This window comes from Ursus arctos, unplaced genomic scaffold (genome assembly GCF_023065955.2).
Source record: "Ursus arctos isolate Adak ecotype North America unplaced genomic scaffold, UrsArc2.0 scaffold_7, whole genome shotgun sequence".
Classification (NCBI taxonomy): domain Eukaryota; kingdom Metazoa; phylum Chordata; class Mammalia; order Carnivora; family Ursidae; genus Ursus; species Ursus arctos.
The window spans coordinates 38834685-38862627 of record NW_026623089.1 but is presented as its reverse complement, the minus strand read 5'-3'; the positions used below and the strand labels follow the sequence as shown (position 1 = coordinate 38862627).

Sequence of the window (27943 nt, the reverse complement as noted above, 5' to 3'; positions counted from 1 at the left end):
ATCAAAGAGTACGGTAGTTCTAACTAGCAAACAACAGTTAAACAAATAATAAAAAATCCGAACAAATCAGGAATATTTCAGAACTCCCCCAAAGAGTCATCTGTAACTCCTCTGTCTGCTTCTAGATCTGTGCTTCCAACACAGTGGCCACAGGCCACAGAAGGCTGATCTAAACTGAAATGCTCTGCAAATGTAAAATATCCAATTTTGGAGACATAGTTTAAAAAAAAAAAAAGGTAAAATATCTCACGAATAATTTAAAATTTTTGATTACATATTAAAATGACATTTTAGGTCAGGTTAAATAAAATTCATTACCAAAATTGACTTCACCTGCTTTTCTCTTTACCTTTTTTAATGTGACTGTTAGGACAATTTAAAAGCACACACGCGGCTTACATTCTGTATCTACAGGTCAGTGCTAATCTAGACCACCTCAGGCTTCATAACTTGGAGCACATGAAGATAAGGGCAGATTTAGGAGAGATGAACAAATGTGAATGATTTAAGAACCTCTCACAGAGGCCAATGATAGATGAAGTAAGAGAAACGGTGAGCCGCGGCCAAAGAACTGAAATGACTTCCTCTGGAAGAAAAAGCCTGCAGACAGGATGGGACACAGGCAGCCATGCCACCCGCACTCATCTCTTTATCAGCCTCTGTGTCTAAGCAGGGAAGTGTGCTTCGGAGAGGAAGGTACTTGTTACTCAGTCATACCTCCCATGAGGACAGACCCAAGAATAAGGAAGTTTTATGTGTCTACTAAATAAAACACAATTTACACTTTAGGACCCTGAAGCACAAAGAAATTGAATAGTTCATGTAGAGCTTCAAAGTATATGCTGATTATAAACCCACTACACGTGCTTACTGAACAGACCTTCACCAACATCTATTGCAGAGTATTGCCAATAACTGAAATGTTATTACTTACACAAACATTTATAATAATAATTCTTCCTTCATGCCCCTGCTAACCCCAGCAGTCTGGGACCACTTCCCTGCGTTCTGACTAGGACCAGACATCCCTGCAGGACTCACTGCTACAGACCCTGTGTCTAGCACTACTCTTCTGCTAGACCACATGATGTGGGGTTCAGGGGTAACCATGCTGCAATACAGACAAAAGGAAGCATGCTCAAATGTAACTGCATGCTCTCTTACTTCTGGAAGGGCTCTGAATTAAGTGACGGTGCACACCCAAGTTTTTCCAAGAGGTAACCGTGAAACCTGACTAGTACCAGCTTCCTTTCCACCCCCTCTTCCCTGCTCTACAATTCACTTCTGACCTGCATATCTCCATTGAGAATTCTGTAAACTTCTTTGGAATCGATAAAATTTTGGTAGACTCTATGTTGCTCCTCTGTAAGACGGCAAAATAAGACCTATGGAGGAGAAAAAAGTAAAATACAATAAAATAATTAAAATATCAACAAAGTTTTCTAATCAAAAAAGCACAACGTATACAATTTTAACAATGTACCTCTCATTTTAAAAAGCCAAAATGGTGCCCCATCTCAGAGCTAAACAAAGACACAGTCACCCCTTCTCATCAGCCCCTCCACTTCTGTCATCCATCCACCTCCTGGTTCCCACCCACTAACCCAACAGTCCCTGAAGGTCGGCTTCCTTCCCACAAGAAAGCTCAGGACCAGGTGCGCAAGCCCTCCTCCATCCTAGCCTCCAAGTGCTCAGACTGTCTCACTGTGCCCCTCACCCACACTTCACTTCAGCACTCCTGACCAGGGACCCTACCCTCCCTTGACTTGCCCCTTTTCCTGGAGGTCAAAGCACAGGCCCACAAGTTTACCAGACCTGTCCATCCTCCCAGCCCAACTGTGCCTGTTACTCCATGCCAGAACGTTCCTTGACTGTCTGCCTCTCAATCCTCCTCTCCTTCTTCATGTCCACTCTATTCCTTGGCTAGTCATCCACCCAAGACATCTTCCTGCAGCTACACCTTTGCCATCCACTACTCTGCCTTGTAAACTTCCAAATGAAGACTGACTCAAACCACCTGCCTTCTCTACTCCTTTATGTTAAGTGCTGAGCACTGCTGGAGAACCTCACCCATCTGGGCAGTGTCTTGCTCCTGGTCTCCAAGGGAATTCTCTAGGCATTCTTCCTATACTCCTCATTCTCCCCAAACCACCCACCGACTTACTCACCTTTGATTCAATATCTACTTTAAAAAAATCAAATGGGACACCTAGTGGCTCAGAAGGTTAAATGCCTGCCTTCAGCTCAGGTCATGATCCCAGGGTCCTGGGAGCGAGCCCTGTATCAGGCTCCCTGATCAGTGGGGAGTCTGCTTCTCCCTCTCCCTCTGCCCCTACCCCTGCCCCCCACCCCACCGCTGTGCACTCGCTCTCACACTGTCTCAAATAAATAAAAATCTTAAAAAAAAAAAAAAAAAAAAAAAAAAGGACAAAACACCAAAAACAGAAACCGAAGCTATCAGTCATGATTCCCTAATTTTCACCCCCTATAATTTATCTACTTTATCCACCTCTCTTTGTTTTATTTTCGGGGGAACAGCTAGCTCCCTGTTTGGGAACTGGGGCAACACTCTGACCTTCCTACCAGATCTAAAAACCGTCTCCTTTTCCTCTGGACAGTGCTCCACCACCTTAGACTCTCCAAAAACTTAAGAGGAAAACTCCTTATAAGGATTATGTATCACTATCCCCACATCCTCACCTTTCAGCCTCTTCCTATCCCAGCATAAGCCTGGAGGGCAAGTCCACTGAGAAAGTGCTGTGGGACGAGCTCACTAATGACTTCCTAGCAGCCAACCACACCAAGTCCCTAGGCCTCATGATTCCTCCTGCCTTTCTGCCTAGGCCTCCTGTCCTCCCAGCTAGCCCTTCCTGATACCATCTCCACAACACTGCAGCTTCTCTCTTTTCGTTCTATGTATGCACCCCAGGCAACCTCATCCCTGCTCATAACTTTCACACCTTCCCTGCTCAGAGGTCACAACTACATCCCCGCCTAGAACTCTCCTCAGAACCCGAGACCCAATTATAACTGCCTTTTGGGGAGGCAGATGTGCCATGGGCACTCCAAACGACCTGAATAAACTCACAACTATCTCCATGCTCTGTCCTTTTGAAAGGTCTGGCAGTAGGTCCATCCCAGCATCTACACAGAACCTGGGAAGCACCTGCCAGCCTCACACCCTCTGTGGCTCAGGTCCAGCCTGCCCTCTGTGGACTCTGGAAGGACCGTCTAACTCGTGCCTTTGCCTCCATTTTCCTTCCCCTCCAATGCTTTCATATGTGCCCGAGTGATCTTTTGAAAATATGAACCTGAGTATTTCTAATTCCTGATTTCTTTAATTTGTATTTCAGTATTTTAAATACAATGGCAACAGAGAAAATCCTTTCCTCTGTTAAGTACAAGTTTAACTGAACTAATTATTCACCAGATGCTTAGTGTCTGCAAATCACTGTTTTAGGTGTTACATGGCATTTTAAAGTGGGTAAGACAAAGTCCCAATCTCAAGGAGTTCTAATCAAAAGCCTAGTGGGATCTTAAAACTTCCGTGTGTGGGTCTGCCGGGGGGTGGGTGGGTAGGTGGGTACCGTGGGGTGGAAAAACCTTCAGGGAGAGGGAACATCACATGCAAATGGAAAGACAAGTGGCACATGTTTGGAAAACAGCAACTGTTTCCAAGCCATTTGCCTGGGCTGCTACATGGATTATAAAGAAGAGACATTCTGGGATTCCACAGTGAAAATAAATTGGTACAAATAAGCTAAATCAGGATTCTTGATGGGAAGAGGGACATGAAGGTATGTCAGCAAGAAGATGAACCTTGGAAAAACTAAGCCAGCAACGCTGTGCAATACTGATTGGAATGGAGAGTGCCAATGGCTGGGAGACCAGTTAGACATTGGCTGCACTAATTTACGAGGATGTGGAGCAAAGAAGCGAGACCATGAAAAAGGACAAATAAAATAGCACAGCAACTGATGGATTTGGAATTAGACAGTGCAGAGCACTGTGGCCTGAGACACCGGTGGGAAAGGGAGACCTGTAAGGGGAATGCTAATATCAAGGGCTGACTTTGGAAATGAGTTTGGGGAAGGGAAGAGGCAGGGATGAAAGCAGCCTTGGGGAAGGGAAGAGGCAGGGATGAAAGCAGCCTTGGTGACAGATCTCCAAGATGCTTTATAGTTTCAACACTGAGAATCTACAATGTATTTACTGTTAGGTGTTGAAAAGAACGTGCAGTCATCTGTTGAGATAACAAAACACTAGTATGGGCTTTAAAAGGATGCCCCTTTAACAACCTAAGTCAGATGACGTCACTCCTTGGGGCTCAGTCTCTCCTTGTGAACTGCCTCCTCACTCACAGTAAAATCTGAAGTCTTCACCGTGACCACCAGGCCCTGGTGACCTGGCTGGCTAACTGACTTCTCCCTCCAAGCGCTCTCATCCTTCTTCCTGCCCGCAGGCCACACTGCCTCCTTGCTGGTCCTTGGAGGTACCAACACCCTTCCATTTCCATCAACCTGGAACACTCTTCTTCCAAAAACCCGATGATTTACCTTCTCTCGGCCTCTGTTCAAATGTCTGTTTATCAGAGAGGAGACCTCTCACCATCCCTCCTAAGAAGCCCACTTCCCCATATCCAGGCCCTACACGCCCCATCCCCCTGACCCTGCTCAGGGTTTCCTCCACATCACTGCTGCCTGCTGGGTGACGTACGTGTCTATGAGAGTCTTCCTTCCTCAAGAATAAAGGTGAGCTCCAGGAGAGCAAGCAGTTGCTCTGTTCATTGCTATCGCCCAGGAACATGCCTGGAGCCTCTGATTTGTGGCATGAATGAGCTGGGGGCTTGAGAAAAATGAGAGGTTTAAAAGTGCAGTTGCAGGAATCTGTGTGTTAAAATGAGAGAGATCAAAGCCTGTGGACTGAGGAAGAGTCCGGCTGAGGGCAGATGCCACGGCAGGCTCATCTGTCACATACAGGTGTATACAGAAACTGGCTGCCCTGCAGCACAGTGACCAGGCCTAGCCTCACCAATTCTGCATGTGAAAAGCAGAATAAACAGACAAGTATACCCACGCATTAGGAATGGGTTGGTAACTCCTGGATTTACAGACCTGTTCATTTTTGTCTGGCAAAGAAAGGCTCATTTTGACATCTGACTTCATTCTTCGCAGCAGGTATGGATTTATGGTATCTCGTAAGACACATGCACATTTATAAGCAGTTTTTACCTTTAATAAGACAAAAGGGAAAACAATTACTTATATTTAACAAATGCATTTGTTTTTACCTCTCAATCGATTCCAATGTTAAAAAAATTTTTTTCTAACAACCCATGGTTATACAAAATTGGCTGGAAATGGTTGGAAAATGGTTTGGAAAAATTAGGATTAAGTTCCATATACTCCAGAAGTGGTACCTTTCAGAAGATATCATCAGTTAAAAAACTTATTAACCAAAATATACAACAAAAGAACTGGTAGTTTTGTGCCCTACTCTTCCTCCATACTTTGCTTTAATTATTATTATTATATTGTTAGACTCTAAAGTAGAGATTTCTTCGGTTCTCGACTATCCTCTACGGAAAAAACGGCTTTCAAATGAATCTGTTTATAATCTTGTATTCTCCAAAAGCTACGAAGGAACTGCTGCTCTGCAAGACTGAAGATCAAAAGCTAACTCTGGGGGAAAGCTGCAGCCATGGGAGCAACCAGATAATAAGCAGAGATTACTGCCCACTGGGGACTTCGGAGAGTAAGTTCAAGAAAAGCCCTATGATCCCAGAAATGAAAGGTCACTCTAGCCTGAGACGGAGCATATGGTTCTGTAATGGAGCATAGCCACATGAGATGCGTATTAACTGTACGTAGAAAAACAAAGACCCACCGCTCAGGAAACACTCCCTCTGCAATTCACTTAAAGGCAAACAAAGAATTCAATAAATTATTGATACTTATTTAAAAAAAATCTAAATAGGTTTAACAACCTAGTAAATTACTATTTAATGAAACAAGAAAAATTCCAACCAAAGTCTAAGTTTAACAAAATTAGCTGCAAAATGAATAATAAAAAGAGCTTGACCATAACACATACAGAAAAATACATGTTAAAAAATTAACATGGGGTTCCTGGGTGCCTCAGTCAGTTCAGTGTCTGCCTTTCGCTCAGGTCATGATCTCAGGATCCTGGGCCCAAGCCCCGCACTGGGTTCCCTGCTCAGTGGGGAGCCCACTTCTCCCTCTACCCCTTTGTCCCTCCCTGCCCCACTCATGCTTTCTCTCTTTCTCCCACTCAAATAAACAGAATCTTTAAAAAAAAAAATAGTGAAAAACATTTTAAAAGACCCTAAGAACACCTCACTCAAGTATGTATACACGTATGTGCGTGTATGTGTGTTCACCGTGTGTATATGTGAGTACATATGCAGAAAAAACAGGATTTACTTGGAATAGCAGACAATAACAAACAAGTTCAATTAATCAACAACTTTTAGGGGCGCCTGGGTGGCTCAGTCATTAAGCGTCTGCCTTCGGCTCAGGGCGTGATCCCGGTGTTCTGGGATCGTGTCCGCATCAGGCTCCTCTGCTATGAGCCTGCTTCTTCCTCTCCCACTCCCCCTGCTTGTGTTCCCTCTCTCGCTGGCTGTCTCTCTGTCAAATAAAGAAATAAAATCTTAAAAAAAAAATTAACAACTTTTAGTTACAGCTAACTTCATAAATGTATCGTTCAGACACTGATTAAAAATTACCCTTAAGATGATGAGCATGTACATATTATGGTCTGTAATACAGAAATGATAAATTTCAAAATTTAACATGACATTACAGTCCCACCACGGAAGCAAGTACACTGTTTCAATTCTTTCTAAAAATATATATAGTATGTTAAGGAAACTATCTCCACATCCCCACCTCTACTCACATTTCTCTCCTCCAGAAGCACGACTGAGCTGGATGATGATGCGGGAAAACCAGGGCTAGGTTGGTGAATGGTCTGGCCGCTCATTCCCGCTCTCTCTCCTGCCTGTCCACCCCTTTGGAGAGTTCTCCTTCCACCACCCCTCCCTGTTCCTGGCCCACTATGGTGAACTCACAGGGGTTAGAGCTCACAGTGCCTGGGAATAGGTCTGTTTTTCACACCCAACTCTCCTCAGAGGAAGAACTAAAACTCTGGAATGTGGTGGGAATGGGCGAGCAAGGAAGACTAAGAAACCCAATTTTAGCCTTGATGTCCAGCCATGTTCTCAGTCCAACTTTTCTAGGCAATCCTGTGCTTCAGGCAATAAAGCCGATTTTATATTTACCTCCCACCTGCCTCCCTGTCTCTCTGAGTACACACACGGTAAGGCTCCAACTGTATTTCTTAACTATCACTCCCAGCTTCCCAGTGCCATGGAAAATGGAGACCTAGCTGAGCAAGCCCATGTTTCCTTTCTATTCCTCACAAGGTAGAGTGATAATTACTCCCCAGTTCTGCTTATTCCAAAGCTGAGGGGACCCTAGGCCAGTCACCAAACCACTGAGTCTCAATAACCTTAAGCAAGAATTGAGGAGGTTCTTTTTAGGTTTTTTTTTTCTTTTCAGTTCTAAAATCTAAGCTTAACATGCAAAGCCAAGAAGGAAGCCATATTCTTGGTAGTTAATGTTCTTCCCCCTTGCTTTCCTCAGCCTAGCACAGTCATCTGTCCCCCAGGAAGCCTTTCTTAACTCCCACAAGCTGTGATATTGGATATCTCCCCTGATCATGGTCCTCCTTACCCTGTACTAGGACCATCCCACTGGACTGAGAACACTATTCAAGGGAAGGTTCTGGTTGCCAGCCACCTCTCATCATTTTAGTCCCAGCCTCACACAATAAATATCTGCTGACAGATGATCTTCTTGGGATTCAGCAACTCACAGCAACCATGGACTTAAACAAAAAAGCAAATGTAAAACAACAGCTCTGGGGCACCTGGGTGGCTCAGCCAGTTAAGCACCTGCCTTCAGCTCAGGTCATGATCTCAGGGTCCTGAGATCGAGCCCCACGTTGGGCTCCCTGCTCAGGGGGGAGTCTGCTCAGTGGGAGTCTGCTTCTCCCCCTGCTCATGCTCTCTCTCTCTCTCAAATAAACAAATAAAATCTTAAAAAAACAAAACAAAACAAACAACAACAAAAGACAGCTCTGCTCCCAAGGACCTTATAACCTACAAAGGGAAAACAGGTAAGTACACAGACTTCTAACACAAGGATGTCAAGGAAGAAAGAGACCATGTTTACAGGGTTTCCACATCTCTCCCTACAAGTGTTTATTAATTCCAAAGGAAGTGATTAATTTGAAAAGTTTAGAAATCTGGTAAATACCATCTTACCCAAGTAATCAGACACCACCAATTGTCACACCCACGAAGGATAGACCGACAGCATGTGCCTCCAGAGCACTGAGGAAGACAAGTCACAGAGAACGGAAGACAAACCCAAAGTGAGGTGCATTCTAAAAAATACGAGGCCTATAGTCTGGAAAGATATCAAAGTCATGAAAGGCAAAACAAAACTAGAGGAATTGTTGCAGATTAAAGGAGGACTAAAGAGACAGGGAAACTACTAGAACAACTGGCAAGACGTGAATGACTACAGACCAGACCTCAGGATTGTATCGGTGTTAAATTCCCTCCTGATTTGGATTTCTTACTGTGGTTACGTAGTGGAATGTCCTTGTTCTCAGGAAATACACACTGAAGGATTTGGAGGAAAGGGACATAATGCCTACAACCTGCTCTCAGATGATTCAGGAAAAACAAACAGTATAAATTTGTGTGCATGTGTACAGAGAAGTGTAGGTAAGGAGGAGGGAGGGACGGAAGGAAAGATAAGGCAACTGTGGCAAAATGTTAGCAAATGCTAACAACTGGTGAATCTAGTGAAAGAGTACAGGAGTTCTTTTTATAATTCTTGCAATCTTCTGTTAAGTTTGAAATCATTTCAAAATAAAATTTCTGAAAGAATGGTATAAATGAAGGACAGCAGGGATTCCGTGGAGGAAGAGGGGCTCTTATAAAAGTTAGTTATAAGTCATTCCATCTCAAAATATAAAAGGTATTAAAATGATTTTTGACAATCCCCTAATTTTAAAGGTCTAAAATTCTTTCTCTAAGTATTTTTAAACATGAAAATGTCTCTTCTGGTGGATGGCTTTATTTTTGGCTCAGTCATGGCCTGGCAGGTGCAGGCCATGCCTGAAGGCTGTCCCCCTCACCACGGCTGAGGTCTACTTCCACATGCCACAAACTGCCCTCAGGGCAACCTCCTAATGTTCCTGTAACAAACCCCCCACTTCTGCCAGTCACCCAGGTCTAAAACCTCAGACGTCAGCTGTAGCAAGCTCACCACCTCTACCCCATTTCCTTTATCTTAGCAGCCCCCACATCTTATTTGTTCTACGGAAAAAGATGTCACTTGGAACTTTTGCTCTCCACCTTCTTTCTCAGAACGACCACCCAAGTCTGGGTCCAGGTCATCACCCTTACCCCTAACAATTCCTGGGGGTCCCTCAAAGCCAGCCTTCATCCCATCACCACTTGCAGCCTGAGTGACCCTCCAAGAGCAGCCCTCTTTCAGCCTCCTGCTCAGACACCTTCGGTGGCTCTTCGCTGCCTGAGAGCCTCTGCCTCCCTTTCAAGGCCCCATTTCTGGCATCCACACCTTCCCTGCTACCCCACAAGCATCTCCAGTGCAATCAGCCATGTCTCTCACTGTGGCCTGTGGCCACACAGCACAGCTGTGTTCACACCGCTGCCCTAATCTAGAATGCCCCACTCTTCTTGGTCTGTTTTCCCAGGATCAGGTTAAGGGACATTTTAAAAGTGTTGCATTAAGTCCTCTCTGAACAACTCAATCCTCCCAGGCTTCCCTTTTTCTAAGCTTTTACTCTGTCTTATAAGATACACTAAATTATATAGTGTCCAGAACTGATTTCATTCTTGCTTCATAATTTCTGACCAGTTTTGAATACGTTATATGATTTTTTTAAAACTCATCTGGAAAAATACGAGCTGTCAAGCAAAAATAGTTTCGTGATTTTTGGCAGATACCAGCTCATAAGCTTGGCCATTTCTCTTATATTATGAATGACTTGACTACAAAGTATAGTTATTAGGTAGGAACAGTTTAAATATCAAAATGCCTAGAAGTGTTACCTGCCTAATGCGTTACCTGCACTGGGGAGGCATTTGAATACCCCCCCATGGTGATGGGGACCGAGAACTGCTCCATGAATACGGGCAATGTGCCCAACTTCCCTGGGAAGATGAAGTCAAAGAGCGACCACAGCTCCCGGAGGTTATTTTGCATCGGCGAGCCAGACAAGATGATGCGATGAGGGGTGCGGAACTATTTGGGGAAAGAAAACACTTTTTTTATTAAATTCACTTTTTAAGAGATGAACACCATCCCTACCCCAAAATATTCCCACACAATCCTGGTTATTTAACACTTTTACATATCGTTTCAATCATCTCCAAAATGTAGACATTTTAATGAAATATAGAAAAAATAAACAGGGAAGAATTCTTCTTATTGCTCAAGCTGAATACCAGGGATGAGAGTTGGATTTGGTTACATTCTAACAACTGACCCCTATAAGAGACAGTAATGTGAACAATGAGAACTTTTAAAACCATGATTATGGGTGAGAATAAAGAATTTTCTGCGTTAAGGCAAAATGTGTATTTCAAATTCCTCATGCAAAGGCACAAGAGTCAGTAAGTGTGTTACTAAAAGCAGAGTTTATTCTCAATTAAATACTATTTTCCACCTGGAAATCTCCCTTGCTATAAAAGGTCATACCTGTTTGCAAGCAAGGGTGACAGCAGCGTTCGGATTTCGAATTTTGTGTCCCTCATCCAAGATCACGTAGTGCCAGTCGTGCCTGCTAATGTCATCTTGCATCAGCCGAATGTAGGAGTAAGAAGTGATCAAAATGCCATGACAATGAGCAATATCTCGAATTAGTTTCTCCTAAAAGGATGATAAAATGGTAAAGCTAGTTTTAAATAAGCTCATTTAAATAAACTAAATGAGCATGATCCTTTAAATGGCAACCTTTCCACGATGTAATCTAACGCACTTTAAAAATATGTATACAATCGTAATATATACGATTACAATTACACATTATCAGGACTGGCAGTCTATGCTTCATTAATCTGTAGCGGGTTAACACTGACTACTAGATCTAGTAAGGAAGAGGGCCCTCAAGAGAAGACTAGAAAAAGTTATAATACGTAAACACTTATCCAATATTTATTTTTCTAAAATATCCTTTGTGTCAATTCTTGTTAAACTTAAAACAACAAGATAGATGGGAAGTGAGGTATTATTTTAAAACAAGAAAAAGAAAATGAGAGAAAAGCCAAGGAGACAAGAGAGACAAATCCAGGCGCTCTACTGATGCAGAACATGAATTGCAGGACGAAAGAATAAAAAAGGATATTAAAGCAATGATTTTTTTTAAAAGATATAAAAAAAATTCTGAGGAGAAACAGGAGTCTATAGAGCAAATGGAATGGAGTGTCAGGCAGAAACGCTGAAAGAGACCTATACCTAGGCATATACCTACTAGAATTCCAAAAGTAAAGAGAAACCGCTGTAGCGTCTAGTCAGAACAAAACAGAAGAAAAGATTCCTTTCAGAGGAAAAAGACTCCACCTGAGCTGGGCATCTCTTCTGTTACACTAAACTGTCAGAAAGCAAGGAGACAATCTTTCCAAAATTCCAGGGGAAATGCTCTGACCCTGGAATTCTGCACTGATCCAAACTAGCAGTCATGCTTGACAGAAAAAATAAATTCCACCTCCAGACAGGCAAAACCAGAAAATAAACCAGTGAGAGAAAGGCCAGGTATAGTACACTCTATCTCCAGCCAAGGCAGAGGTATGGTCACTGAAAGAACACAGTCCCTTTCCAAGGGCAGAAGAAAGTGTGCCTAAAACACACAGCACTCTGCAGAAGGCAGACAGCAGAGCTCCCTGACCCAGAATGCTCATCACAGACAGAGCACTCCCAGCAACTCCCTGAAAAAGGACGAAGGTCCTATTACGAACCCCTGGTTTACAGAGGAGGAAACTGTAATAATATACCAGGTCACATAGCTGGTAAGTAGTGGAGTCATGATTTGAACGTAGACGGGCAGCCAACTCCAAAGCTAGTATTAACTAAATACTAGGCAAAGCTGTCTCATACTTAACTGTAAAAGAAAAAAATATTTAAGGAAAAATTACATGTAGTATGTATACCAGTTCTTTAAAAAATTACAGGTATCCTCTGCTTTTCCAAAGTTCAGTTAGCTTCTTCACTTTCACAAAATCCCTACATCAGTACCTGTTTTTGCCAACCAAAAGAAAGCCAAAGAGGATTTTCACTTTTATGGAAAAAGGGTGAAAAGCAAAAACAGCATTCAGTCTTTGTCTCGCAGGGAGCCATTATAGAGGCAGCGCACATGGCGAGCACAAGAGTGGCGCCACCAAGCTCCTTCCCCGGGAACTACACTCGGCATCTGGGCAGCAAGCGCGGTAGCTTTGAACTGATCTATAAGCATCTATGCATTATCTCAATTTATTTTGTGCATGTTAGCAAGATGTATCCTAAGGTATCAGAAAAGCCTAAGAGAGGTTATTGTTTGGGTCTGGTAACGCTCAAGAACTTCTCCATATAAAGTGATGGTAAGTGCTTCTTCACTTCAAGCCATTTCAGTGTATGAAAGGTTCTATAGGAATGCTCTACTTTCTGGATAGCAGGGAAATCTGTATTAGAACAGTAAGTAAATATTAAAACATTGTTTTAAATATTAATGAAACTGTCACAAATAAACCTAAAATATAAAAAGGGATATATTTTTAAGTGTCACTATAATTCTTGTTTAGTTTAACCAAACCTAGACTAAGAACAGGAAAAATAAAAGGGGCAGAGGTGACAGACACTGTCTGCTTCTTAATTGTGAAAAAAAACAGGCTGGATTACATTCGTAAAAAACAAGCCCATCTACTGATCCATAGCTGTTACTTCCACATAAATACAAGAAAAGAAATAGACTATAGAATTATCAAACAACTCTAGGGGGAAAAAGTAATAGAAAATAGGGAAAAAAAATCAGGAAAATAGAAAACAGAAAATACGATCGCTGGTTTCAGACTAAATGTACCAGGAGTCATGACAGTGGGTTATTAGCAGCAAGACCTTTCCAGTGTGTACACACGGCCAAACCCTTAGGCCCACACGAGACTGGCACTGAAAGCTGAAAATAAGGGAATTACCCAAGAAATGCAAACAGAAACAGGGCAGGACTAGAAATACAAATAGCAGACAAAAAAAACTAACAGGAAACAAAGAGGGATATTTGATATTTTAAAGGAGACAGTGCGCACAGGAGGAGCCACGCACCTTCACCTACCAGCAAGACCCGCAGCAAACCGGGGCGCAAAGCCCCAGAGCTGCACTGACGAAGCAGGACAGCCACAGCCTGCAGGGGACCCGACAGACCCGAAGAGAGAAAGTAAGATTAAAGAAAACAAGAGGTCAAATATTAAAGCACAAATGATCTGAGCACCAGCATCCGTGAGCTCCTTCTAATAGCTATCAGCAGAGTTTCTGACCACACAAAGAATACTCATTCTTTACACGCCACTGAGGCTAAAGCCAAGCTGAGCAGTCAGCCAACGCAATCTGCTAAAAAGGGAAAATGAGAGAATAAGATAAAAACAAAACTTAGTGGACCATAAAAAAACAAAACTGGAAGAACTGAAAAAGCATAAAACAAAACAGCTCACTGAAAAAAACAAACAGACAAAGCTCTGTCAGGTCAGCCCATGGAGCAGAGTCAGACGCACAGCGTGAGAGTGTCAAAAGAGCACAACCCAGATGTAGACACTTGTACACAAATGAGTCTTCTCACCACTACCACTAGTGAGCTCATGCCAAAACCCTGAACACTTTGACAGAGGACAACTGTTAAAAAAAGTGAAGTACCAAAATGGACCCAAGAAAAATGAGACAAACCGATCAGACCAATTACTGAAGAACTTGAAAAAGATGGTATGCTCTTCACACCAAAAGTCAACCAGACCCAAAGGGTTTCACGAGCAAAGTAGGAATCCACCCTGTTGTTTAACTATTCCAAAATGCAGAAAAAGACAGGACGCGTTTTAATTCATTACTACAAGGCTAGCAAAAATCTGTTTTCAAAACTGACAGACACAACACACTTACACGTATACTCCCTACTAGAAATTCACTACTTATAAATAATACCTAGCCGTATATTAACCTAATAAGACTCATCACAGGAATATAAGAAGAGCAAAATATCAGGAAACCTAATGCAATATTCGTGTAATCACAATTATACAAATTTTATAAAACTCAGCATCTTCAAAAATGATTTTAGTATTATGTTAATGAACTAGGATTGGAGTATTTTTAACTTAACAGAGTATAAAACGGTGCAGTAAGAGCCAAAAAATTTTGAAAGAGAAAAACGAGGGAGAAATGACTTTCTCATCTCATAACACACTCAAAACTCCCGAGTTTGTAAAACCGCTTTAGAGAACAAGGATGCTAACTGGATACACTTTAAAGGTTCAACAGGGAGAGCTATATTATCGTGACTACTACTTTGCCATCCTCCTAGTCACGGTTTTCAATGCCTACACAGTCCTACATTGAAGACCACACCTGATTCACCATTTCCCAACTCCGTACCTTCGGTGAATGCACAGGAAAAACCTCAGCATTCACAGCCTTACAAACACACAGACAGGTTTCTCCCGGGACTCGCCTGACTGCACTGCTAATCCACCACCACGGGCCGCCACAGCTACCAGCGCCCATGAAGGAAAGCGGGCTGTCCAAAGATGCGCTGCTCCCTCTCGAACGCCTCCTCCCTCCAGCCCTGTGACTTTCAGAAGCCGGAGCTGATGCTAATAGCTGCTCTGCATCTAAACCTTCCACTGAGACTATGGACAGGCCACTGCTACAACCCTACCCCCGTCTCCCCCGCCAGGAGAGCAGTGGCTGCTAGAAGTCATGAAGCAGCTAGGCCCCAAGAAGGCAGCACACAAACAGAGAATGTCCCTGCCCAACTCTCCTCCAGGCCTGGATCTCTGTGGCTGTGGAGAGACAAGAGGGGGATAAAAACAACTACAAATGTTTGGGGCTTCAAAACCAACAGATGTCAAATTACCACCCACGTTTATAAAATGTCCCCTGGGTCGCAGCCAAGCCCTGCAACTGTGGGTCCACTTGCTCAGGACCCTGGAACTCTTATAACTGCTGGATGCAAAGACTCACCATGGCCATTCCCTTAACCACCCCCCCAGGGAATGCCACCCCGAGCTGGATTCTGGATGTCACTTCACCACAGCTGAACAAATGAGATGCCAAGCCTCTCAAATACACACCACTGGCACCATGTTCAGCTTCTTTTGCATGTTTAATGAGGACTGAAGTTTATTTGGAAAATTCCGTAATGTTAAGCCATAGAAATAAACAATTTCTAACATATTCAGAAAGATGTATGATGATGAGTAAGAATCAAAAAGACACTTTTGTAGGAAGCATAAGAATTTTTTTTTTTAATGTCCCTATTGAAAATGTAACTTCCACTTAACAGTCACTAGGTAAAAACACCATCTAAGACTATTTGTTTTCACCTGATTCAATCTCAGAATTCTATAATGGCCTAGTCTGGAGTTTCAATAATGGCGAATTGTTGAATATTATGGACGTCTCTATCCAAACACTTAAAGACAAATCATCTCGGGCGGTTTCAAATTAAAAGCTTGTAAAATATGTAACCTCTCCTAGTTTTTGCAATTAATAGGGTACATCTGCAATTAGCCTGACTTACTGAATGCAGTGCTGTTGTCATTAAAAGATGTCTGTGAAAGTGCTGCTGTTATTATGGAGGCTCAGGAGACCAATCCCTCCTAGAGGGCAAACAGTGGACTGGTAGAAAACAACAGCCATAAATCACACTGTCAGGCAGCGGGGAGAGCGGAGTGGAGCACAGGCACATGAAGGCCATTCACGGTAAACACAGCACGGCAGCTTCCCAGGCAGGATTTACTGCACCTGTAATTAATTAAAATTTCCTTCAAGCTAAATCTTTAATAAACAAGGATTTGTGCTGACAATGAAGAAAAAAAGGGCTCCAGCAACATAATTTTACAATATACCTCACAGAACAAGCATAGCATCTATCATTTCTTGTATCAGGTGTATACACCGTCTCTGAAGTTAATAGGAATTACATCACTTTGTGTTATAATTTGTGTACTTGGAATGGGTCTGAAATATTTAGGATGCTTGAGGGACCATGTGGCCCTTTTCTACTTTTATTTGTTATGTTTTTGCCTGACTCCCTTCCAGCTCTTTAAAAAGCCAAGTCCTTTGACTCTAGTGTTCCAGAAAACGGGCCTTTTTAAAGAACACGTGATGGCAGTTTCATCAAACAGCCATGTTTTCCCGTGGTTTGTTCTTTAATCACAACTTGTGTTCCGCAAAAAGAATTTTAACACGCTCTTTCATTGTTTCCTTTTGGGGCCGAATGCATCTGGATGTGAGAAAAAAAGGTCTAGACGTGAATGCCCACGAACACGTGTGATAAAGCAAGTGTTAACCTTCAATCTAGCCAAGTATTTATATTGAATCAGTCAGAAACAGCAGAGCATCTTTTCTTTTGACTACCAAGAAGAATGGGTCTGCAACATTCTTTGTTTCTAACAGTAAGAATTCCCTGAGTAAATGTTACACACCAAGGACAACACTAAGCTGCTCGTGCATCTCTATCACCTCAACAACTCTTCACGAAATTACCAAAAAATACTCACTGTGTTGGAGATCAAACTAGGCCCCCAGAAGCTAAGTGACTTGCCCAAGTTCAGAAAGCTATAAAATGGCAAATCCAAGATTCAAACCCTGGTCTGGTAATGACAAAAACTACACTTTGGAACCTTTATGCAATTGTTGCATTTCCTACCTTTATGCCTCTAAGTGCCACGAGCTTGTCAAAATGAGATAAAACTCTTCGATTTATCAAAAATACTCCACAGAATTACCATATCTGTAGGAGACAGCAGGAAAAGGTGGAAGAGACAAAGTGACAACTGTTTCAGAATATAAGCAAGAAATTTCTCATTAAGCGTCTTCCAACAAATTGAAAAAAAGGGTCCTTAACAATTAAATGAAGTTCATAACACAGTGCTAAAGATGCCACCACCCACGGTGAGTTATGGCATAAGTACATTTTCTCTCCCCAAGAAAATGGCTAGCTTTTCAAGGTCAGTTAAAAACATCATATCCATTTTTCGGAGCCCTAACAGCCTCAACTACCTGCAATGCCATGTTTATAGTTACTCAACAAATGTCTGTTAATCAACTCATGTATCAAGTTTCTCTATGTTAGAAAAAAAGGGATCACAAAACATAATGAGAAAAGGAAAATCTTAGATTCCTATGAAATGAGATTTCAACTGACCATTAAAAGAAGATCTAGAAGACTGAAGATGTCTTTATCTGATTTGATTGTTTGGTTGGAAACACTAGCCACATATTCTTCTGCATGGTTGCTGGGTTTACATTTGGTAATTCTAAATTACACTGTCAGTCAAAGAGAGCGTTAACAAAGATAATACAGGGTCACATGGTGAGAGAGGTGGGAAGCTAAAAGGCAATGTAAGGAAGAAGAATGATGGATGCATTCCATTCAGAAATTGATCTGATGTCTGTGCTCTAAATGAAATTTCTAATTTTTAATTTTCAAAATTTTATGTCATATCTGCTACAACAAATCATTAGGAAAATAAAGACAATCTACTTGAGTGATAAGCAGAACAATTCCTGAATTAGTACTTTTACATTTTCCAAAGAGAAATTCTCTTCTCTTTCGTATTTTCTCCAGCACGGAATGTCCCTATCTCAGAGTGCCATTATCTGGACAGGCCCGTGGGCACAGAAAGCTCCCCCATGTAGAAAAAGAATCTTAGCTGATAAGAACAGAAAGGAAGTCAGGCATTAGATGCTGGGTTAGAGGTCAGACCAACACTGACATAATATTTGAAATATGATTAAAAAAACAGTTAAATAACTGCAATCTAACACATTATCTGCAAGCCAACAGGTGTGCATGGGGTGGTGACAAAGATCTTCATGAACAAATATAAAAAGGAAGGAGCAAAGGTATCAAATGTCACTTTGGTGTTTGAATCTAGCAGCTGGATTTCTTTTTTTTTTTTTAAGATTTTATTTATTCATTTGACAGAGATAGAGACAGCCAGCGAGAGCGGGAACACAAGCAGGGGGAATGGGAGAGGAAGAAGCAGGCTCCCAGCGGAGAAGCCTGATGTGGGGCTCGATCCCAGAACGCCGGGATCACGCCCTGAGCCGAAGGCAGACGCTTAACGACTGAGCCACCCAGGCGCCCCCTAGCAGCTGGATTTCTGATCTTGGAAGTGTTACTAACAAGGTCTGTGCAAAGGATTTAAAGTATATTCAATGTGTCTTCATCACAAATAATAAACTGATATTAACAATAATAAATAATAAACTCTGTTTCTAAGTCAAGAGTATGGTCTGTAAGATGCAAACGAACACCTTTTTGGTCTTTTGTATAACAACTTACATCTTTAGAGATCTGGGATACTTTATAATGGAAAAGAAACAGTAGAGTTAATTAAGGGTCAGAGGAAAAACATACGTCTACTGCTTTTCCTCAAAAGTTAAATAAGAGGGCACCTGAGTGGCGCAGGCAGTTAAGCATCTGCCTTTGGCTCCAGTCACGATTCAAGGGTCCTGGGATCAGCCCCGCATCAGGCTCCTTGTTAAGCGGGGAGCCTGCTTCTCCCTCTCCTCCCCGCTTGTGCTCTCTCACTATCTCTGTCACTACCTATCTCTCTCTCTAATAAGTAAATAAAATCTTCAAAAAAAAGTTAAATAAGAAACTTCAAGTTAAGGTCCTTAGCAAACTGTAAAGCACCAAAAAAATTTATGAACAATCACATGCATGCATGTGTTTGTGTGTGCAAAACCACTTCAGAAGATGGAATCACTGCAAAGTGAATGATCTACTCTCTCAAGTTCTGCCCTCCAAATATGGAAGCAAGGCACCAACGCAGACATTTCATTTATATGAAGATAGTTCTTCAGGTTATAATAAAAGAGGAAATGCAGGTAAGCTATGATAAAGGTGAAAGTGAATAGATGCCCTTCAGTAGCCTAAAAGAAAATAAAAGGATAAAGAGGAACATATGGAAAACGTGCCTTTTAAAGAGAAACATCAAGTAATGAATCCTGCTGGATTTTGCAATACAGAACATTACAAAATGTCAACAGACGATGGAAGTGAAAAAGGTATCAAAAATGTTTTACAAGGGTGACAAAAAGATAGTTACAACAATTTAGTCTTACTAGAAAAACAATCCAAATGGTTATCATGCTGTTAAAAATCACTGTTTTGTTTTGATCACAGCATTAACCCTACCTCATTAATTATTTTAACTCAGTTCGTTTTCCATATACCATTTAAAATTCAGGGCAAAGTCAGTTGGTTTTAACAGCAGCTAGTATAAGCAAGATTCTATTTCATCAAACTTGAGCTACCAGATTATAGATACTCCTGATCCACTTCTATGAATGCTATGATTCACTACTCAGGATCCTGAACAAAATGCGAGTTTGGAGGAAAGGGGTACTGGGCGAAACTGCAAGAACCATGGAGTTCAGGGGCTCGCGTGTGTCGAACTCAGTGAGGCAAACATGCAGCAGCTCTTTCAGGCACGCTGCGTGGGGGCACAGGAGAGCTCACTCAAGAGCTCCAAAGACTTGGGAAAGAAAGAACTCATAACAAACTGCCACTTCATGTCAATAAAGTAACCTGTAAACCCACGGTGAAGAAATGTAATTATCAGCTATTCAGCAAACGCTTAAGGGCACTTTACACAGCTTACAGTCTGGATGGTCAGAGCTGAGAATTAAAAAAGCATAATACAACCTCTCTATGCTACCCATTTGAGCACAAACCAACCTCCTTTTTAATAAAGTAACTAAAACTACAAATAAGTGAAGAAATCCAACTTTCAAAATACAATGGTTATGCTTACATGATGACCAGGGATTCAGAGAACACAAAGCAATTTAACTAAAAAACAACAATAGGAAAAGCAACAAATCAGGAAATTCCCAAAATGGCAGGTTGTTCTTTTGTTCATTAAAAATGTTGAAGAGCATGTTAGATGCATTTACCGATGAGGAGTTACATTACACTTTCCTAAAACTGTGGACAGCTGCTAATGGCCCAAATCCGACTAGTTAACTGTTCTGTAAGCCCCCAATGTATGGCCCCACTCACGCTAGCAGGCTTGTGGTGCCCTGTCTGGGCCCAGTTGTGTTTTGCTGGACAACAAACACGTCTCAAGGCCACTATGAACTGTGAGAATGATAACGTCTAAATTCACAACTACTGTGAAAATAACAGAGCTCTAAATTAAATCAGTAAGTTAATGCATAAAAGAAACACAGGAACATACATTTAAGAAATACAGGGATCAGTCAAGCAGAGAAAGACAACTATCATATGATTTCTCTCATCTATGGAACTTCTTAAGAACTAGGAAGATCAGTAGGGGAAGAAAGGGATAAAGAAAGGGGGGCTAATCAGAAGGGGGAATGAAACATGAGAGACTATGGACTATGAGAAACAAACTGAGGGCCTCAGAGGGGAGGGGGGGTGGGGGAATGGGATAGACCGGTGACGGGTAGTAAGGAGGGCACATATTGCATGGTGCACTGGGTGTTATACACAACTAATGAATCATCGAGCTTTACATCGGAAACCGGGGATGTACTGTATGGTAACTAACATAATAAAAAATCATTAATAAAAAAAAAAAATACAGGGATCAAAGGTGAAACAAATATGTAAAATGGAGAAGTTTAAAACCAAGCAAACCAACAGGTACTGAAGTACTGTAGTGTTACCTTTTTTTGAGTATAGGAGCCGGTTTCATGTAGAATTGCCACTCTGAACGGAGGCCACCACGTGTGAAACTCCTTCACCCACTGATGCATCACTGTCGTTGGACAGACAATTATAGTCGGACCCAACCCCTTGAACCTGCATCCAAAACGTTCAAGAAGAAAACACAACCGTGAATGACAGCATATGGACGATTAACCGCCAAAAAACAAAAAAGGAAACAAATAGGTTAACAGTTTGAAAAAGAAAAGCCTAGCTATGGAAATTTATTGATATTTTCTCTAAAGAAAAAGCTGTTGAGGTTAACACCCAGTAAGTGAGATCTAGTGTAAAGTAAAAGAAAATGAAACAAAAATTACATAACAAAAATACTTTCCTTTCCTCTTCTATTCCAGGTGAGGGAAGGTGTTATGTATCTCTTCAAACAGAGAATCGTAGGAGTTTTCACCGACAGGATCTCATTCAACCTCCCAGCCGTGGGGAAGTAAGCAGGACAGAAATGCTGCCGTGCTCGGGGGATCCGAAGGTTGGCATGCCCAAGGCGACGTGGTTACCAGCAGACGCAGCAATTCCTACGGTCAGTCTCCTGACCGCCGCGGCCTGCTTTCATGACACCGTGCTGCTCGCTTCTCCATGTGTGTGGGGGCATCACAGTGATCTGGCAAGCCCACACCAAGCGTGCAGCTGCACTGTTCTTGGGGAAAGCAGCGGAGCACGACACAGCAAGAGTCTTAGCAGTCACCCACTGACCCCGCAGTCCCAAACACACACTCATGTACCGGGATATCCACGGTAGCACTATCTACACCGTGGAAAAAGTGGGTGCCACCTAAACGTCCATAAAGACAAGTGCTGAACAAACCATTCCATTTCTTTAATTCAGCACAAGCTAGTCGTTAGGAGTGCTGCCTGGGTCTATCCAGCTCTGCACACATTAACTGCATGATCTTGGGCACATTACTTCACCTCTCTGAACCTCAGTTTCACATCTTAAATGGGAATAATAATAGTACTGATCACATAGGGTTAAATGAAGATTAATTCAGTTAATACCTGTAAAGTGTTCAGAACAGTGCCATATAGCAAATATTATAAGGGCTTGTTAAATAAGATCGAATATCACAGAACCATTAAAATCACTTTTGAAGAATATTTAAAAACCTGGAAAAATGCTCATAAGAAGTCTTTTATAAAACAAAACTATTTATGGAATCACTCCAACTCACTTTCACATAGAGAACTGGCAGATTGGTTGTGATGGACACTATCTCAACATTCATCCCTCCCTCTCCTTCCCAATAGAACCACGATTTTGTGCGGGTGTTCCCTCTTTCTTCCCACACTGTACTTGATGGGGATCTGACCACTGCCTGGCTGTGGGAGAAGCAGAAACCTGGGTTCATCCACAGCTGTCAGCACACAGTACCCGGCCCCCTCCCCGGCGCCACTCACTCTTCGACTCAGGGCCTGGTAAGACTGGTTCACTCAGCATAAGGAAGGAAGGACTCCCATTCCAGGCTGGGGGAGACTTTTCTCTCTCGGTCTCTCCTAGCACATGTGAACAAGGAAACACAGCCCAGTGGCTGCTGGGCAGTTGGGCTACAGTGCAAGGAGATCTGATGACTACAAGGAGAACTGACCTTAGGAGAAAACTGAAGTCCCTGGGACCCTGATGACATCACTGAGCTGCGGATCATGCTGTGTCTACTGCCCACCTTCTCTGTAGGTTCCTAGGGGTATCACATATACTGTGAACATCTGACTCAATGTAAGGTTTTGCCTACTTGTAACCAAAATATCCTGATACATTGCACACCACAGGTAACTAACCGAATGTGCACCATCCTGCACTCCTTCCCCCCATTATACTGGAACAAGTGTCCCTCTTCATGTCTGACCAATCCCTTTGCCTGTGCCTAGAAATCCATACTCCCATTACTGTGGCCACACTTCATCCTCAGTCCTGCTGGGAGCTGGGCGCCAGTTGGTACATAAGATGAAAATTAAGCAAAAGTCAGACTAACTATGGGAATCTCTTCAGCACTAGACTCACGCTCAGCTCATGCTACAGGAGACAACTGGGAGCCAAGACTGACTGAGGACGCTGAGGTCACGTGGCCTACATTTCACTCATTCTGGGGCAGAATCACTGCCACTCTCCCCCTCCCCCACCTTTTTCTGCCCAACAAGGATGTTGAATATCTGAAGCTAAATGCACATTACGTATACTTCCCCGTGCTACCTCATTAATTCCCATAGCTGCAATTACTCCCTCTACACGGGTGACACCAAATCTAGGTCCCCAGCCCAGATCTCTTTCCTGAACTCCAAAGTACCATATGCTTGGATGTCTAATTGCTGGCTCTCCAGTTAAATGTCCCCACAGCACCACACACAATCCTCCCCCACCTCGCCCTCCTCCCATGTTTCCAAACCCAATGGAAAGAACTGTCATCCACTATCCAGGTGCCCAAATTCAAAATCCATGTTTCATCACTGATCTGTCCCTCTTGTTCTCTACCTACTCAACGTACACTGAGTTCATGTCATGTCTATCTCCAAGAAAGGCACCTGTCTCTCCTTCTACACTGTTGATACTCCAGGTCTGGCCACTATCACCTCTTACCTAGGTTACTACACTCTTTAGCACAGACATTTCAAAAAAGCAAAAATCTGAATGTCTCATCCCTTTGCCTGAAAAGCTTTAATGTTTGCCTACTGCTCTTGAATAATCTACACACCTTAAGCTGGCCTATGAGACCACAAGGACTGACCTCTGCTCACCTCTTCACCCCCACCTCTCTCACGGCTCCCACCCCAACATCTGCCTCTGTGGTTCAGCACGCCACCTGCCAGCACTGTCTTCAGTTCCTACAAAGCACATATTCCTCTGATCTCTCGACGTTCCCCTTATCCTAGCTGCCATCTACTTGTGTTTTAGCCCTGAGGTTCTTTTACAGAGTCTTCCTTTTTCTCTTTGGATGGGTTAAGGATTCTTCCTTGGTATATCCACACTAGTTAGGACCCCATACTAACCCTACCATAACAGGTATCACTCGTATTTTTATTGTGTGTTAGATCCTTCCTAAGCCCCTTGAAGGTAGGAATGGCCTCTTCTTCAAATGCCTAGACCACAGGATGTAATTAATGAATACTGGATTTATTAAATGAAAACATTTTCTTAAAGGTTGTAGAAAATACATTGAAACGTTAAAAGAGATTATTTCTGAGTTAGGGAATCGTGGGTAATTTTTATTTTTTTGCTGCAGCTCAGTAAATAATTTCTGAGCTTAATTTTTTTGTAAGTTACTCAGAGTAAATCACACAGTGCTTGAAATATTAAAAGTAATCTTCTGCACAGCTCAAAAATACCTGCAGTTCTATTACAGAAACAAGCCGTAACTGAAATGAGGCTCAGTTATATTCCAATGTGACAAAATGCCTCCATCCACTTCTAAATCCTCTCATCCTTCAGCTACAGCTACTGCCCCCTGCCCCTCTGCTCCATATTAAGGGCTCAAGAAGTAGAGGCTACAACAGACTTTGACACTTCCCAAATACCCAAGCCAGGTTCTGCTCCTCACTAAGGGCAGGCACCCCCTCAAGCTCCCTGGGGATGGCATGACTCTGTTCTGGCCCCCTTCATGACAATATTTCCTTCTAAATGGATTAAATGCACCAGCTTCTTTATATCCTCCATGGGGAACATGAGTTATTATCAATATGCGCTTAGCAGGGATTAGGAAACAACCAATCAAAACCTGTTTAAAATATTTACAAACAAAGTCACTTTCAAATAAGTATAAATACATACACATGCTTTATTCAGCTACATGCACTTATTTCTTTTTATCACATGCTTTCTGCAAACGGCTACACTGATGACTCACAGTGTCATTTAGGACCAATATTTTATTCTAGCTGAACACATATCTGGCATTATGATGCCCTTTCATTTCTGCCATTCTCCCTCTATTAGAAGACTATGGAGGTTTTCACACTGAGTGGAAATCTAGGAGCAGACCTAGATTGTTGCTGAACCACAGGAGGGGCAATCAAATCCATTAACTGTCACATCAACTGAACCACCCTTTTCCAACCCTCAAAACCAGTGAGATGAGCGTAATGGCTAAATGTACTAGAGTAATTAGCATCAATTACCAAACTGGCTAAAATTCCTTTCATCTTTGATTAGCATTGATTATCTAATGAGTTTAGGACAAGCCAATAGCTCCAATGGTCAAATACTTCAACCTACAGGATGGAAACCCTGCTATCCACAGGCTAGAACTTACCAGGAATTACAAAGTAAAATATTTACCTTTGAAAGTTAATTAACTTTTTCAGGCCATTTTATTTGTAACCAGGAATTTACTAAATGATATCCAAGACCTTAAAGTATTAACTGAAGTTTGAAAGGTAAATTATTTATTTCCTCATCATGAAATTCAGGGGACCTATCGTTATAATATGAATGGCCAAGGGAAAAGAAGGTAGTATGCACATGATGAACTGGGAGCACAAAAACCAGTACAGATTTTTACAACTGCACGTAATAAGCTTCTCCCTCTTTTAAAAACAAACACACATGCAAAACACATTAAAAAACAAAACCAAAAAAAACTTCTTTACCATGAAGTTTCTTCTTGGTATCCCAGAGACTTACAACTTTCAAAGACCATGGGCCATAAAACTGCAACACGAAGACCATCTCAAGTTAGGGCCCCCAAATCTACACAGTTCACAGGGGTTCAGAGAAAATGTAAATAGCCAAAATGAACCATGTCAGCTCACTGAGAACTTCATCTAACCATTCATCTATTTTTCTTTAGGACATAAACACAGCGAAGAACTCCAAGTTCATCGAGTTGCAGAGGTGGACAGGTTATAAAATTGTGAGAAAAATGTGATACAATTTGCTCTGGCACATGGAAGTCGAGGGGACCACGCTCCCCAACACACCTCTATTCATAAAGAGCCCGGCTGTTTGGCTGATACATAACTGCATTCTGGGAAGCCACTTCCACCAGTACTATTTTAATAAAGACAATCTGGGCTATCATCCAACATGCCACACTATTTCATTATGGAAAAGAGGATATGAGCATTGATAGTTAATTGATTACAGCTGCTGCTCATTATTAGCCCTGCCTTCACTCCTAGTAGGATTGCCACCACTCTGGAGAGCATGTTTTAATTTTTAGATCAAAACTACACTGCAGGGAGGACTTGAGTTTTCGTAGGCCCAGAGTATTAGACTCCACACAAGTTTCATGACAATAGGAAGGGAAGGGAAGATAAGAGATGGGAAATAAGAAAATCCCAGAAATCATTTAAGGAAAGAAAGACTGTCCTAGAAACCATCTGGGGCAGCCTGGGGCATTCCAGTTATCCAAAAAGAAAAAAACAAACAAAAAAACATCCAGGTAGAGATGCAGAGCCACGCCAATCAAAGAGCTTATTTAGAACAGAGAAAGCACTTTCTAAAACACTAAACTAATGACACTCATAGATAAGAAAACACTAAATGCTCATTTTCAACTTTGACTTTTCCCTTGGGCTGCAATGTTTTCATGGTTCCAAGTAAAATATGTAATAGAACTCTAATATTTGAAGGAAAACCTCTGCTTCAGTACAACTTCCCTGTAATAACAAAGTATTTAGTATTTTAAAATCTCCAAATGTTTTTTCCCTTTCCTACATCATATAAAATATTCCTAAAACGAATACTTCTCATGAGAAGTGTGATCTGTTAAATTAATGGAAAAGGAATAAAAACAAAGCACTACTAACGATTAAAAAAAAAAAAAAAGTTCTTTACTCAATAGTTTATGGTTTGCATTTGGCTCCATACTAAACGTTTCTCTGGCGCCAAACCCGAGCGCAGGACAGTCACTCTCTGCAGTTGCTGACTTCAGGCACATTGGAACTGTGTTGAAGGTGCCTCTAAACCCTATTCAGTGAGTGTCTGAGGTTGCTACAACATAACCGTCTAGTAAATATCTTGCTGTTACTCATTAGATAAACCTACTGGAATCCAAGGAGCTCTCAGATTATCTGGGTTAGAGATGAACTATCCTACATAATTCACCTCGTATTATTTTTACCAATACTGATTTACATAAAGCCAATTTACAGCTTTAGTATGGAAATAAATGCTCACTGTATTTCGAGAGAAATATTTCAGTCCCAACATACTGAACTAACACAATTTAAATGTTGATTCTTTCTGAATACCACAGCTTTAATAGTTCATTTAAATTCCTAAAGAGAATAAAGATCACAATCCAAACATAATTTTCCATCATTTTAGGCAATCATTTAGGCTTTGGCTTTAGAGTCGATATAAAATTCTTGAAGATTGGGAGAGGGAGAAGAAAACATAGTGAGCAGACAATTTCATGTAAAAAAAAAACCAATCCAACCACTATTACTATCTACAAATGCTATCACACATACTGATTATAAAAGAAATTCGGGAGAATGGCTTCTCCAAAGCTCCAACTTTCCCCATGAATAGACTTTGTACTTACTGTAATGCTCACCTGGTCTCCTGCCAGAACAAATATTTTAATGTAAAATTTAATAAATGGGACTAAAGGTATTATACCCAATTTAAAATTCCATATTGTGTAAACTATCGATATTAACATAATTGAGTTTGTAAACAATCCATTTGTAGAAGCTAACCTTAGACACTGTATTGACCCAAAATATCTAGTGGGGCTCATCTGCAAAATGAAGCATCAATGCCTGGAATTCATTAAAAGTGTTACATGTTTAATTTCTCCTGCCCTACAGCTCCATTGTCTCGTAAAAATTTTCCTTTGATGTCCCCCACTAAAAGAATTAAAGGAATATTGTAATTGAAATGTCATCAATAATTCACAAGACCCTCCTCCACAGCAATACATCTGATGAAATATTAATTGAGCTCCAC

At 41.7% G+C, this 27943-nt stretch overlaps 1 protein-coding gene across 6 annotated transcripts in view; it reads right to left on the bottom strand.

The window, feature by feature from the left end:
- The window catches only part of ERCC6 (ERCC excision repair 6, chromatin remodeling factor), a 72402-nt gene that overhangs the window by 12082 nt on the left and 32377 nt on the right, over nucleotides 1-27943 (bottom strand). For all 6 annotated transcript variants that reach the window (XR_003312077.4, XM_026481547.4, XM_026481548.4 and 3 more), the window contains 5 exons: nucleotides 21006-21141; nucleotides 10824-10994; nucleotides 10191-10367; nucleotides 5115-5231; nucleotides 1290-1385 (listed from right to left, as the gene is read on the bottom strand). Coding sequence is in view for 5 of the 6 variants with exons in the window: in XM_026481547.4 (XP_026337332.2) it covers nucleotides 1290-1385; nucleotides 5115-5231; nucleotides 10191-10367; nucleotides 10824-10994; nucleotides 21006-21141 (697 nt within the window). In the remaining variant the exon portion in view is untranslated. The remainder of the gene's footprint in view (nucleotides 1-1289; nucleotides 1386-5114; nucleotides 5232-10190; nucleotides 10368-10823; nucleotides 10995-21005; nucleotides 21142-27943) is intronic.